Source organism: Nymphalis io, chromosome 20 (genome assembly GCF_905147045.1).
Source record: "Nymphalis io chromosome 20, ilAglIoxx1.1, whole genome shotgun sequence".
Classification (NCBI taxonomy): Eukaryota; Metazoa; Arthropoda; class Insecta; order Lepidoptera; family Nymphalidae; genus Nymphalis; species Nymphalis io.
In genome coordinates, this window is record NC_065907.1 from 10,904,204 (window position 1) to 10,919,676 (window position 15,473).

The 15,473-nt window shown below is 34.2% G+C and overlaps 1 protein-coding gene across 2 annotated transcripts in view; it reads right to left on the minus strand.

Annotated features, from left to right (window-relative positions):
* The window catches only part of LOC126776329 (uncharacterized), a 32,774-nt gene that overhangs the window by 4,544 nt on the left and 12,757 nt on the right, over positions 1-15,473 (minus strand). Inside the window, exons 1-2 of one of the 2 annotated variants that reach the window (XM_050498784.1) lie at positions 10,128-10,707; positions 64-109 (exon numbers count right to left, since the gene is read on the minus strand). In XM_050498784.1, the coding sequence (XP_050354741.1) occupies positions 64-109; positions 10,128-10,155 (74 nt within the window). In that variant the 5' untranslated portion in view covers positions 10,156-10,707. Of the gene's footprint in view, positions 1-63; positions 110-10,127; positions 10,708-15,473 lie in introns of those variants that run through there. The other variant, XM_050498783.1, reaches the window with a different exon arrangement.

A 15,473-nucleotide genomic window follows, 5' to 3' on the forward strand; every position in this document is an offset into this window, starting at 1 on the left:
TAATAATATTTAAAATCACTTAATATGCAATGACGAAATAATATCAAAATGTATTGTACTAACGCGAGGGGGGCGCTCGCTTCGCCGCACGCCGCGCGCCGCATCACTTCTGGAACAACCAACATACACTTTACTATTTTAAAATACCTCAATTAATAAAATTCGAAACATTCTATTTTATTTAAATTTAGATCATCTATTTTATTAGACATCTTAATTTTTTTATAGAATATTAAAGAATTAAGGAAAATGAAATTTCTAGGTTTCCGCATTCGTCTCCTCCCACCATTCAAACTGTCACTCCGGTAAAAACAATCGATTCGAGTTTCTAGGAATAACCTCAAATTAGTCACTAGGCAGTGGGTACTGAGATCATTCGGGAAGAAGTGTTATTGGAGCTTGTACATTAATAGCTTTGCTCACTGCCACGTCGCGTAAACCAAGAATGTCTTCAATTCATTATTTGAAGAAGTAAATATCGCTTTTGGCCGAAATTCGTCCGATTTTGTAATTATTTCTTCATATGTATATTACCTGTCCACACACACCACATAAAGAGATATTAATTCATTATGTACCTGTATTTAGTTCGTATAAGTAATTATATCCTCTTTCTGTTTTCTATTGCTTTTTGTTGTGTTAGCTTTTGTTATTATTAGATTTTACACCTCTTTAACCTTATACATATTTAAGGTACATACTTATGCCAAAACGTAACCAATACCCCCAATCCCTAACTGGAGCATCCGAGTCAGTCAGCGTATCTTAATCGGTCCCTCGTAACCCGAGCGGTGAGTAGTCGCCAGAAATATGCAGCACGAGTTTCGCAACAACACACCCGAAGATGGTATGCGCTATTCTCACCAGCAGCTAGAGTTACTTTTGGTACGTCTACACGTGAATATTCTGTATTCATATTATTTATTATACACGGGGATATTCTGTTTCATCCTCTAATTCATATATATGCTCATGAACAAATAAAAAAATGGTAAAATTTCAGTATAATCACGATCTATATATTGTACATTAGAAAATAACAAATGTTTTCTTAATTTATAATTGGTAATTTATATCGTGGTAGAGCAAAAACTTTACATTTTGAACTGTAATATTAAGATTTTGTTTCAACTGTTTTTTTTTTAAATATAAAATATGGTTAAATATATTTTGATAGAACGCTTCTATCGAAACAAATATTTAAGTTATCGAAACTGTGTAAGAATTGGTCTACTGATACAAAGTATGTTGTTTGAAAAAAAACTCATAATAAATAGGTATACGTAGCATTTGATTAGTTGTTGTTATATATCTTTTATTCTTAACAATGAACTTATAAACAAACGTTAAACATTGAATTAGTACCTCTACATCACATTTAACTACCTTAGACCTCAATAAATATATATGATGAGGCATTTAAATAAATTATATATTTTTTTTAATCTTTGTAATTATTGTGTATATTTAAGACATTTTGAAGCCCTTATAGAGTCGTCGATAAAACGAAGCAGTCAGTGAGAAAGGCGTATATTTCTCATTTTTGTGAAGCCAGTTATTTCTGTTTGCCTGTTAAAGTTTTTACATACATTTTATGGAAATTATAATGATTATAATGACTAAAAGTTTAGGAAAATACGGAATTTAAAAAAAATGTTGTAAAATGTAAACACTAACACGAGTATCATTGCAATCACTTATGTTACTATGACGCCGGAAACGTAAATTACTGAAACAAATGTATATCGATAATGGCAATCCTCCATGAATCCAGTTGCACGTAATGAGAGACGCGTCAGACATAAATAAATATTATTGCTGACTCACAGCGCGTCGCTGGATCAACGCCGAATAAATCAATACGCACTCGAAATCATCCTAATATAACCGAACGGTATGTATTTAATCACGCCGCTACTAAATATAATTGAATACACATTCTCAATAAATGAAATATACCTACTTTATATAAATACTGCCAACATTTTTGAGCACTGAAAGAATTATTTACTATTGCTTACATCGTCAATTCACTGTTCTTATTTATTTGCCATCTGAGTCTAGTGGTTATCGAATGAGAGCCCAGATCTTGAGATCTTGGGCTTAAATCCCTGTTGGCCTAAAGAGTTATTTGGGTTTTCTGTAAAGAAATTTCAAGTGCTATGTTTGGAAGTTTGCAGCGTTTATACTCTGTCTTGAAAGCACGGTTATGCGTGCGTCCTGCGCTTGAACTAAACTCTGGCCCTGCACGGTTATGGGAGTGAGGCAACAGAGTGCACCAGTGCTTGTAAACGTTTGAGAACGGTAATTTTTTCTGCGCAAGTAGCTTTTCTACGTTAAGTTTCATGAATATATATGATTGCTAGATTCAGGTGTGAAATGTCAAATTCTGTATCGCTGATAAAGTGTATGGAAAATTTCATGATCGGTTGAGTAAAAGAGATTTTGGTACCGTACAAATGAATAAAAATCAGATAAATATTAAATTATCTCTTAGCTTTAATCTATTGTAGATTAATAATAACGAATAAGCGCCGTACAAGTCCTTCAGAATACATAATAAGTTACAAATGATACGTAATTAAACGATTAGGACTATTGATGTTCATCTCGCAAATTAGATGACTCAACTATTATGAATACGTAATTACTGTTTATAAAAATATATAATGTAGACTTGTTTAATTAGTTTAAATGACTCATATACGTCACGGGAATGTTTATTAATAAAATATAGTACAAGTTATAAATATTATTTTGTATAACATTTGTATAAGTTAGATATAGAATGCTTGGAAATAACTAATTTGTTTGCATTTGACAGGATTGCCGAAATTTCAGGTGACAACTATTTTAAAAACGAGTTCCTATTTTTAGCTATCTCTAAATACCTACTTAATACTAAAAAAGAAACAAAAATAACAAAAGGTTAGACATTATTGCTCCCCGCTGCTGCAATGTGTCGGTCCAATAGCGGCTCTATATATACGTCAGTATTTCATTCAGCACTAACACTATCTAACTGGCCTCACAATATTTTCATACACCGCCAAGCAAGGATGAATTATAAACACAAAAGCAGCACATTCGAACTAAGTGGTGCTTGCCTAGAATTCAACTAGCTATTCAGTTAAGAGAAATTCATACAAATATCAGGAAGGAATAAAAATAATAATTAATTATCCTCATTGTCAGTCAGGAAGAGATTTGAGTTAGAGTTTGACGAATATAAACTGAAGTCCTTGGCTAATAAACGTAATAAATTATAGTGTCTTGAAATTTCAAATCAAAAATCAAAGAAACAGTTACAAATGTACAAATAACCTAATTTTCAAGAATATTTTGACACTGAAAAGTGATATTTGTGACCTAATTTCACACAAGTCTGCGCTTATGAAACAGATCTGAATCTCGAGTTTATCTAAAACGTAAACATCATATGTTCATAACATGAATAAAATATTATTATTGTTGTATACGTAATTACGTACTTAGATATACTAATTTACTATCTATTTAAATTACTTTATTTCTATAGTTTGTTTTATCCTCAAACTTTCAATAATGGTTACGGTGGAATTTCGACCTCTGTTCGAACGCTATTTATAATAATATATTTTATCGATTCGATTATCGATATTTTGTAACTTAAATAAATAAAGTAAATAATCAATTTTTATCTTGACATGTAAACTCTCAAAAGATAAATCAATAGATACAAGAAAATTTAAAATTTGTGTCCGTCAACCCTCACCAGAGCAGCGTGGTGGAATAAGCAACTAACCTTCTCCTCATAGAGAAGAATTAAATGAATTATTACCATATGCCATAAAATAAAATATTACTTGATATGTAATATAAAAAATAGTTCGAAAGATTAATTTGATTCACGGTCTGCGCGGGCGGTCAGTTAATGTAGTCGTAATCTTCGCACTCAATCGTAAAACTGAATTCTCATTTATTTTCGGACTAGCCCAAACATCGCCAATTGTGTGAATCATCCTGCCTCCCAATAATACAGTGTAATATTCCGCCTTACAAGGCACAGATACCTAATAACCGATGTATTATATTGTGTTTTGAATCCGTTTTTTTCTATAGAGTTAATCTTATTAGTATTCTCTAGAGTATACATACACATACATAGGTATAATTTGTTAATTTTCGTTTAACGTTTTCACGACTAAATCGCTGAATAAGTGTTGATAAAAATTAGGTATGAAGTTTATTTTTAAATAATTCCCGTCAGTTATAAAATATAGCAGTGAGTTAATTTGCTGACATCGAACATTATAAGTATAAAATAATTCTTCAGCAACATTCTGCCAGAGAAAATTAATAGAAGCCATTATTTCTTCTATTACTGTACTCGCAGATAAACACATGAATATCATCTGCTTATTTTTTGGAAATTTCGTAATATATATATCCATATCCTTGTTCCTTCTGTCCTATATCGTTACAAAAGGTTCAGTAGTTTAGTCCTTAATCTGATAAGAAAATAAATAAAAAACATTTTCCTCACGTGGTAAACAGTAGCGAGTACACGACCGATTTCGATGACTTCATTTCAACTGATGTACATTTATTTATTTATAATTGTGCTTTATATTATATTGCCTGTGTCTTGTTTAAGACTATCATATTCGAATGCAAACTCTGAGGTCCTGGGTTTATGTCAAAAAAATAGTTGCAGTCTGGCACTAGGAAGTCACACTAATACGCCTCAGAAAGTGCGTGCATAAATCGGATCAGATTGGATAAACGTCCCTCGAGACATGAACATGATATTGAGGGAATAGCGAGTGCACGTGTGTTGCGCAATTTGTTGGCCTTTAAGGTTAGCCTCCGTGGCCAAAAATGGTGAACTGTATAGTAAATGTGCCTCTATTTTTGTGCCATTTAATTAGCTTCTTCATTTCTATTTAAAATAATATTTCAATTAATATTTTTTACGCTCGATGATATAAGTATGTGCCTTGGTCCAACACAGATACTTCTTTTTAAAGTTAATGCAGTTTTAAATAATTTATTTAAATGACTATCATACAGTAGAGAGTAACAGGTCCCTAAAGTCGCTTTGGAGTTTTTTCTATGACGTTACTCCATAGCAGTTTGGCAAATATACTTTCACAGTTTATTCCAACATTATATCCTTCGCTAGATTGTGAATACATTCAGCACGTGCAATACTGCGATAATGTCTTGTAACTTCGGATCAACATTTGTTATTTTTAATTAAGACATTTCGACAAACAACCTTTGAGCGACTCAAGGAGCGTTCAGGCTAAAAGAGTCGCGCCAATGTGTTGTAGTGCGAACTGCTTCATTGATCTAATAACTAGTTTACATCCCAATAATCAAACTAACGGTCAGACCAATAAAAAAAACATTAGATTCTCAGTCAAGATATTCTTAGTTAAAGCCCAATGATTGGAAGTTAGCAGAAATCGTCTACTATTGATTACAAAAAAGTAATCATTTTTATCTCCCTATTTACTTTCTGCTTCTTGTTTATATTAGATATTAATTTAAACTTGATGTATGTGTTATTTTATTGTTATATATTATTTCTGTTTAAATGTGCTGTTTGTTTCCCAAAAATTAATAAAATAAAATATAAACAACTGTTATGCGGTGTGTAGCTTCTGGGCTTCTGGAGAGCTAAAGCCGGTGCCGTATGTCCATGTTCTACATATGACTACGTTATTTCCAACCTACATTGTAGTATATTTGTAGAACTAAGTATATTTGGATTTTCTTTTATAAATATATATATTATTGTTAGTAATAAGCTATGTTTAGTTTCACATTACGCATTTTAATAGCCGTATGTAAATACAAGCAAAAACAATTTGGAGGATAAATTGTATTATAACCTTATTTGGACGACAAAACATTTGTTGTCATCGATTCTTGAGTCGCGTGCGTCAGACTTCAACGATAACTTAAATGTTAAGTTCGTACGTCATTATTTGGGTTTCTCACAACTAGAGTCAATTTTATAATCTATATTCCACTTCCGTTTTATACAACAGTAACAGTAACAGCCTGTTAATGCTGCTGGGCTAAGGCCTCCTCTCCCTTTTTGAGGAGAAGGTTTTAGAGCTTATTCCACCACGCTGCTCCAATGCGGGTTGGTAGAATACACATGTGACATAATTTCAATGAAATTAGACACATGCAGGTTTCCTCACAATGTCCGTCAAGCACGAGATGAATTATAATCAAAAATAAAGCACATGAAATTTTCAGTTTCATTCAGTGGTGCTTGCCCGGGTTTGAACCCACGATTATCGGTTAAGATTCACGCGTTCTAACCACTAGGCCATCTCGGCTTTTTTTCCGTTTTGTATATATTTAATAAATTAAGGAGTATGCAGAGTTGTATGATACTTGTACTTTGTTTTATTAGTGTAGATGACGGATCCGTCAAATAGTTCGTCCATTGACAGTGGCTCTCGAAGAAGCATAAATTCTTACGCATTGTGGAGCTCTTATATGTTACATCTCTTGTGCCTGTTATTACACTGGCTCACTTACCTTTAAATCCTGAATACCGAAATACAATGCATTGATGTTTAGCAGTAAAACAACTGATGCATGATGCTTAGCCCGGCACAGGCTCGCCATACATATATGACCTAACCACGATTTAGTACTAAATAATAAGAAAAGTTATCTTACTAAGGTAACCAAAATGAGTAATACGGTTTAACTGAAGCTAGTTTATTTCAGCATTGTACAAGTCTCATTTCATATACATTACAATTACAAAACACTCGTAGTTTCCTTGTAATGAACAGAAACGTGGTTACTAAAGCGCTATCGTGAAGTCTCACTACCGCGTTAAGTTGTTACGACTTAAATTAATGATCGAGAAATAATATCAAGGAGGTATATAGCAGAACGTGTTGTTGTTTCTGTTATATAATGTGTACTTAAATTAATGAAAAACGCAAGCAAATTTACTAATCCCGCGACGGAAGTAGTAAATATTTTAGTGTCTGAAACGGTAGATACACGCAAATGTTACATTCAAATTAGATCATACAATTTTACTATAATAGAAAATAAGTCATAATTTAACATTGTTTTAATATGAATGTTAGTGGGAATTCGAATAAATATAAAAAGTTTCGTTATGTAATCAGACGCTCACGAGTACGCGTTACGAACTCGTAGCAACTGGCGCGCGTCCAGCACATTGACACACGTCACGAATTTAGCTAATTAATTCTACAAATGGGAAAAAAGTCTTTCAGAAAGTAATTATTTTTAAATGAGTAAATATTCATAACTAAAATTGTAATTACTATAAGTATTTCAGTAGAGTTTATTTGGAACAATGTACTTGGTGATTGCGCTTCCATGAGAAACACTCGTTTCATAGTAAATTAGATATCATACTTTAAAATCTGTTTTATGTATTTAAAGTTATTCACCGAAATGTAACCAAATTTTCCCTATCCACTAATTGTCTTACCGATGGAACTATTTTCTACACGCAAATACAAAACACACCTAGGATTGTTATCGTAAATATCGCAAAACATTGATACTTTATCTGAAGGAACCTTTTGCATCGCTTTACTTTTTTATTATTTTGTAAAGATTCCGTATTATAATAGAGTCAAATATCTTAAAGGGAATTTTAATAGCATCCATATACGGTATACAGAAAACGGAATTTATCGCGTGAATCATATGGAGAGCGTAGGACGGGTACAGTGAACAAACTTTTGTATTACTACAAGCAATTTTAATATTTATGTACTATATTTTTAATGTTATGTTCCCATAAACAAATACGTAATAAAATTGTGACAGCATTGCTCAGAGATGGACTAGCAATGCGTTATTTATAGCTTTTACTACAAAATCGAACCGAAAAGGGGAATGTTTTGATAATATCGTGAATAAAGCAATAGTTTTGTCGAATACTGTTGTAGCTTTATTTTTCTTTTCCTTAATGTTACAATAATATTGTAACTTGTATTGAATAAGCCTAAGTTTTTGTTGATAATTAACGTGAATTGTGCGAGTATCGTTACTAAATATTTACATAGTGACGTTAAGAAGTAACGTTTCACTTAATAATTATTAAATTTGGCATTGAAGTAGTACGATAATAACGACAAACTTTTTAAGTTCATTGTTTTATATTTAAGCAAAAGTGAGACGAAATATAACAAAGTATAGGTTCTTAAGTTGCAAATTGCTATTTCACAAAATTCAACTACAGGTCACTTTAATATATATCTAGAAGTTATATTTCTGATCAATACAAGCTCCCGGAAACGATATGTAGTTATATATATTTATGTAAACATTATTTATAATTGATTATTGTTAGCAAAATTGATGTTAAGACACAGATAATTGTGACAAGGTCAACGATGCACATCTCCAAGATTTAATGATAATAAATAATTTAATTTTAAGACCCAGATTTTTTTATACAAAACCTTAATCTAAACTATAAATTTATAAAAAATAGTTTTAACAATTATTTAAAAATGGAATATTTTGCGTTACTAAAAATAAGATATTAATATTTATAAAGGTGTACATCTTTTAGGACATGTAAAATGGTGTGTAAAAAGTACTTTTTTTACATATATGAACTATTTTAAATTGTCCCTTTAAGCTATTTAGTTCATTAACAACAATTATATCATTTAATTCTAATTTTTTAACGAATTTTGTTTTTTGTCATCAGTAGCATCGTATTATCGGTCGACAAATTCGTCGCATTAATCATAGAAACAATCAAAGAAAATGTTGGTTTACTTTACGAACTTTTATCATTTTCCGCTAACCGGTATGTTATTATATCAATCAATCAATCAATAAGCCTTTTATCCTGAATTTTTGGAATGTTGTTGCAGTTATAGTGTGTGATTACAAAATGTCTCACGGTTCAGTGTGCTTCTACCAACCCCCCTCCAATTTGGACCGGCTGTTAATTTTATCTTATCCTCCCATCTCTTTCCTTGCCTTCCTCTATTCCTTTTACTGTTTCTAGGGTACCATTCAGTAATAATTTTGCTCCATATAATTATATACTGCGATTAAAAGTTTAATTATCATGTAATAATATCAACATTTGATATAAAGAGTTTATGATATGTATTTAGTTATAATTATTTATTTAATTTGAGAAAAGTCACTATCCTGTTTCCGGTCGGACTTTTTTTTTGGTAGAATTTACCTCCCAAACCGGTGGGTGCCCTATATTCAATTGAACTCTCAACTATACTGTATGTGTTCTGTAAATAGATAACTGTAACTATATGTAGACGACTCTTAACAGTAAATGTTGATAATTAAATAATTTTATCAACCAATATGTAACGTGGTTGACGTTACACAATCATATTGATAAGAATCTCTGACGGGTATATTTAGAAGAACTCCAGCTCTACGCTATCATGTCACACGTAATTGTAAACACAATTGCGATCGAATAAAGGTGATAATTACATGCACTCGTTAAGTGTTTGTCTCCGCGGGAGTCGTTTTGACACATGCCGTATACGGCAAGCCGCCAGCTGAACTTTTCCGATGTAATGAAATGACCAAACAAATTTCTCAACTGGAAGTGACATTAAATATAACCGTATATATTTGCATTTGTATTTTATTAACGCGGCTATTTCTGAGAATATTTATTAGAGAGCTTTCGGTTATAGCAATAAGATTAACTTTCAGTATCTGCTTGTATTTTTAGTCGAAATATCGTTAAGTTTTGTAAGCGCGGATTGAAATACAAAAATATTAACTTCAAATAACTGATTAAACTTTATAAATTGTCGAAATTGTATTCACTTTAGTAGAGATTGTCAAGAATGTGAAGTAAATTATGTTTGCGGATTTGGAGACTGTAAATAATTGCAACGATCGATCAACAATTCAACGAGACTCGATCTCTCCCCACATCTGTTTCGATATTACAATCGCTATTACTATCGTATAAACAAATATTCCAAGGACCGCCTAGTAATTGCAAACATCCATATGATTCGAACGTACAACACGTACACACTGTTTCACTTTTTTTTTTTAAATACGCGTAAACAAAACACTGCGCTTATGGAGCAAAACAAATCCAAATTCATAATCACCTCCGGCTTCGGGTAGCATTTGCGACATCCAAATCTCTGATAAAGGCACAACACTCGCGAGACCGTACGATCGCGCTGACGGCGAGCGCAGGTGGTGACGGACGGTGGCGGACGGTGACGGACGGTGACGGACGGTGACGGGAGGTGCGGGCGGTGACCGGCGGTGACGGGTGGTCTGCGAGCACGATGCACTGCCGATGCGCCTTATCAGCACAGGGGTCGGAGGCGAGTCGCGCGCGCTGCGTCCGCGCCGTCTAATCTAAATACAGACAACGCGGCCCCGACCAAAATCGCTCGTATTGCTTTCCGTTTTCATACGGCCTAAATTTAGAGGCCGCTTGCTACAGAAATAAATGCGTTTTTACGTGTTTTTCACGAGTATTAGACGGGAATAGAGAGCGTTTTCGCGGAGGCTGGTGCCGTGCCAGCGCGCGGGAAACCCGAGATTCGTGCCGTATTTGGCGGCGTGCGATCAGAGACGCTTTTGGGTATTTAGTTTCGGCGAGTGCGCCCCGTGCGCCCGCGCCGCGAGGCTAAATCGAGCCGCTTCCGCTGCGCTCGCGGCGCGCTGCTTGCGCTGCCTGCGCCCGCGCCGGTATCCCGCGCCGCAATGCGCGGGATCGTACCATATATAGTCATACGTTTTCACGCTACGAATAACAGGACGACGCAATTGGAAATCAAAATTGTCGTCGTAAATTTAGAATCCATTTTTACTTGTACATTCAATAACATTGATTTATTACATTCGTTAATATTTGATTTTAGAATTTAAGGAACAGTTCGAACAGATATTAATAATTACTTAAGATGAACGACAATTGCACGCAGAGTACTGACCTATATTCGTCGTTACAGACGAGTGCCGGCGCGCTTATATTAGAAGTAAATTAATGCATCACTGATAAGATAGTGTTGCGTCAGAGTTGGACTGGATACGGTAATAAATAAATCAGTAGGTAATCATTATATTCATAATTTACACGCAGCTTTGACTGCTCGGGGATCTAGCGATTGTTCGCAAAATATTGTTAAACATTAAATTGAATTCTAATGTTATTGTGTTAATGATGTAATCCAAAATGTCTATGAGCGGATCAGTGTTGCTTAATTAAGATCGTGCAGAGTATATTTTAAATAAAATTAACACTCAATCGTATTTCATCGTACGACCTTTTTTATTAATAACACTAAGCTTTATCTACTAAGGCTTGGAGCTTCTTCCACCACGTTACTCCACTATGGGTTAGTTGACATACTTGTAGAAGATTTTAATTCGACCGGTGCAAGTTTTATCGGGATGATTTCATTCGCTAAAGTCTTAGTCTTCACTTTAATGATTATAAAAACAAACACATGAAAACTCAGTTCTACTTGTCCGCATTCAAACCTTTTTGATAATGTTCTTTTTAATGTTTTTCTTTCTGATAACAAAACAATTTTTTAAAACATAACTCAAAAAGAAACTGATAAATGCGAATACAGAAAATAAGGAAAGTCGACGTCTAATTAAAGGCATCGCTTTATTAAAGAGGCTGGTTACATTATCGCGCAGCTCGCTTCGCCTGTTCACATTTCATATTATAATTGTCAGACCGCTTTATGCATAACTCCGGCCAATTAGCATGAGCTTAAGTCCCTATAGGCTTACAATTTGCATGTCGACGGTAAAGGGTACAGTGGACTGCATATTCGCAAATTAGAGGTGAAATATACTTTGTTTCTCGTTGCTAACTTTCGATCATTACATATAAATTACATAAAAACTATTTTAATTGTGGGTTTAAAATGCGCATGTAACCACTTACTTTTTGATGTTTTAATCAAATGATGTTGTATTTATTTACTTGATGAAATAAATTCGCTTCAGATTATATAAACAGCTTTTTTGTTTCGGACGGTACTTTTAAACGTCCCCTTCGGTTGGAGTAGGGTATACTTGTCAATACTCCAATCGAAGGAGGAGCAAAGATTAACAAACATTAGATTTACCTAATATTCCATACGATTTGCTATTCGTAATAGCTCTGCTGTACTTACTGCTTACCTTTATTTATAATTCAACACTATTCCACTTAACTAGTTATAACCACTATAATTTATTTCCAAAGTTCCGATTCGCTGTCATTAAAAATGTCATTTTTTCGCGAATCCATAGTGAATATCATAGATTATTCAAGATCTCGACGAATTATATTGCGTCACATCGACGTCAAAGTTTCTTATTTAACTTTACTCTTCTTGTGGTTGGAATAGATTATAGTCATTGCGTATTCTATAAGAATAAAATATACCACAATAACTAAAGCAAATCAAATCAAAACAATTTGTTCAATATCGAAACATTGCATTTACTTTTAAATTGTAAATTATGAACTACCACATATCACCATTGAAGGCAATTACAATTTAATCAAACAGTCATATTAAACAACGAGCAACACGGCTGAGGAGATTTGACAGATTAAATAAAATAAAAAAGTTTCACCGTCACCAACAGTTTCATAAGTTTAGTCTTTGTTTGTATGTATGTTTGTATGTACCAGTTCAAAGTCACAAGTTATCTTTATTCAGCCGACTGTACGAACTGCCTTGACCATATTTAATTGTTCGCTTACGTGGGACTCGATATTAATAATAAACTAACGCCTCTGGCTTCCACTGACACCATTACAGAGAACTTTGGCAACTGCAACTTACTGGACCCACTCGGTATATCATTGTAGTTTATATTATTATTATTTTATTTTGTTCGTCTAGAGCTTTATACATTTATATATTTAGGAAATGTTGAAAGACAGATATTGCTAGTCTATATAATATTAATATTTGCAATAGTTTAAAGCACATATTCAAAATATAGCGCAATCTTAACATTACATATATACACACAATCACACCACACACACACTCACACATACACACATGTATGTATATTTTTTTATTTAATGCTAGTTGGTGAAAACGTATCTGGCAGTAATTCATCCGACATATAGGCTTTTTACGACGTTTGCCATCGCCGTCGAGCACGAGAAATTATAAACATGAATTATCACATGAAAACTTATTAGTGTTTCCGCGAGTTTAAAATCGCAACCACTGAACCTCGGCACAGCTTACACAGATAATATTCATTTATTAACGAATTCACTTATGACATATGGCAGGGTGATTTTATTACTGTACATAAAAGCATGGCTATTAGACAGTTAACATAATGCCCTAAATTTTTAAAATAGACTCGAAGGAAGGCGTTTTGCCAAATCTATAGTTATTATTAGGCCATAATAACATAAACTACACAATGTCTCATATACACATAGGAAGGAGTTCCTATGAAATATGAATATTCTTTATAAGAAGTTTCCGATTAATTGTAATATGAAGAAACCCTTATTACTAGTAACAGAAAGCGGAATATCTAACCTGTGCTATTTAGAAACTTGAATTATTTAATTAGCGGTAGTAACTTGATTAATTTATTTACCTATCGGTAAGGGGTTAACTCTCCGGTCTGAATCTAGTTTATAAGGCCACTGGTCCGGAATACGAAGTTTGAATTAACATTTTTTATTTCAGAAAATGCATAAATACTAAATTGTATTTTTATAATTATTCTGATTCGTCACGCTTTGTTGACGTGTTATTTTAAACATTCTTAAATAATAGCTATATTACTGCCTGGCCACGGGAACGGGCGGTGCGCTGGGAGAAGCAGCAATTCGCGCAGCGCGATTTTCAAGCCACAGGCATTTGCGATCACCGCCGCATCTATTATAGACCGAGAGCGAAATTTTATATACGCCAACATAGTCTTGATATTGCTTTAGAATAGTTTTCTAGTTCAAGGTAATAAATTGGGAAGAAATGAAGGACACGATGTAATGTGTATCTTTATTCCTTGCCACTACCTAGTTAGTGCATGCTCACTAAATAAAAATGTAAGTTTATTGAACATGTTGCGAGTAGGTAAACTTCCAAAAAAAAAAAACTTCCATCGTCCAACTTCCAGTAGGCTGGCTTATTTCAGCAACAAAACCGAAGAAAATGAAGACTTAATTAATATTTGCAATAGTTTAAATTTATTTAACCTGTCAAATCTTGTCGGCCATGTTGTTCGTTGTTTAATATGCCTGTTATTTGATTAAATTGTAACTGCCTTCATTGGTGATATGTGATAGTTTCTAAACTGATAATTGAAAAGTAAATGTAATGCTTCGATATTGAACAAATTGTTTTGATTTGATTTGTTTTAGTTATTGTGGTATATTTTTTTCTTATAGATACATAAAACGCAATGACTATAATCTATTCCAACCACAAGAGGAGTAAGGATAAATAAGAAACTTTGACGTCGATGTGACGTGATATCATAGATTATCTTGAATAATCTATGATATTCACTATGAATTAGCGAAAAAATGTCATTTTTAATGACCGCAAATCGGAATTTTAAAGTTTCAAAAATAGAAAAACGAAAATTTTAATTTAAAGTAATAATAAAACCAAAACGAATATCACCACCCCATCTCATCCCGTGGGGGGCGTAGAAGGCGACCCGAGGGAATATACACCAAAGAACGGGCAGCAGCGTCTCTCTGAGTACTATGACTAACTTACTGCAATCGCCAACCCGTCTGCCAAGCGTGGCGATTATGGCATATCCCCTCAATGATTCGCGCAACTAAACCACGGCCCCTAGTCCTCGGCAGCCCTGCTATTCCTAGCCTTGGTAACAGCTGCGGTAACGGCGGGGCAGGGGGTGCTAAGAATCCCCGGCAGATTTCGTGTTACCAACACCGACGACCTCTGGCCCTGGCAATATATAACACGCGTACACTGCGGACCGACGAGAAGATCATCGAACTGGAGGAAGAACTGAGCAGGTTACACTGGGATATCGTCGGATTGTCCGAAGTCCAAAGACAGGGGGAGGATACGATGATCCTGAAATCCGGTAACCTTCTCTATTTCCGAGAGGGCGATCAACTGTCTCAAGGTGGTGTCGGGTTCATAGTCCACAAGTCCCTCGTTAACAACGTTGTGAAAATCGAGAGCGTGTCGACTAGGGCGTACCTTATACTCAGAATCACCAAGCGGTATTCTTTGAAGGTCATACAGGTATACGCCCCGACTTCGACACACTCCAACGATGAGGTTGAGGTCATGTATGAGGTTTTATCTAAAGCCATACATACCAATAAGACTCATTTCACTGTTGTAATGGGGGATTTTAACGCGAAGCTGGGCATAGGATTCGGTGATGAGTTAAAGGTGGGACCACATGGAATTGGAGACCGCAACCCTCGGGGCCAGATGTTGGCCGACTTTATGGAGAAGAAGGGA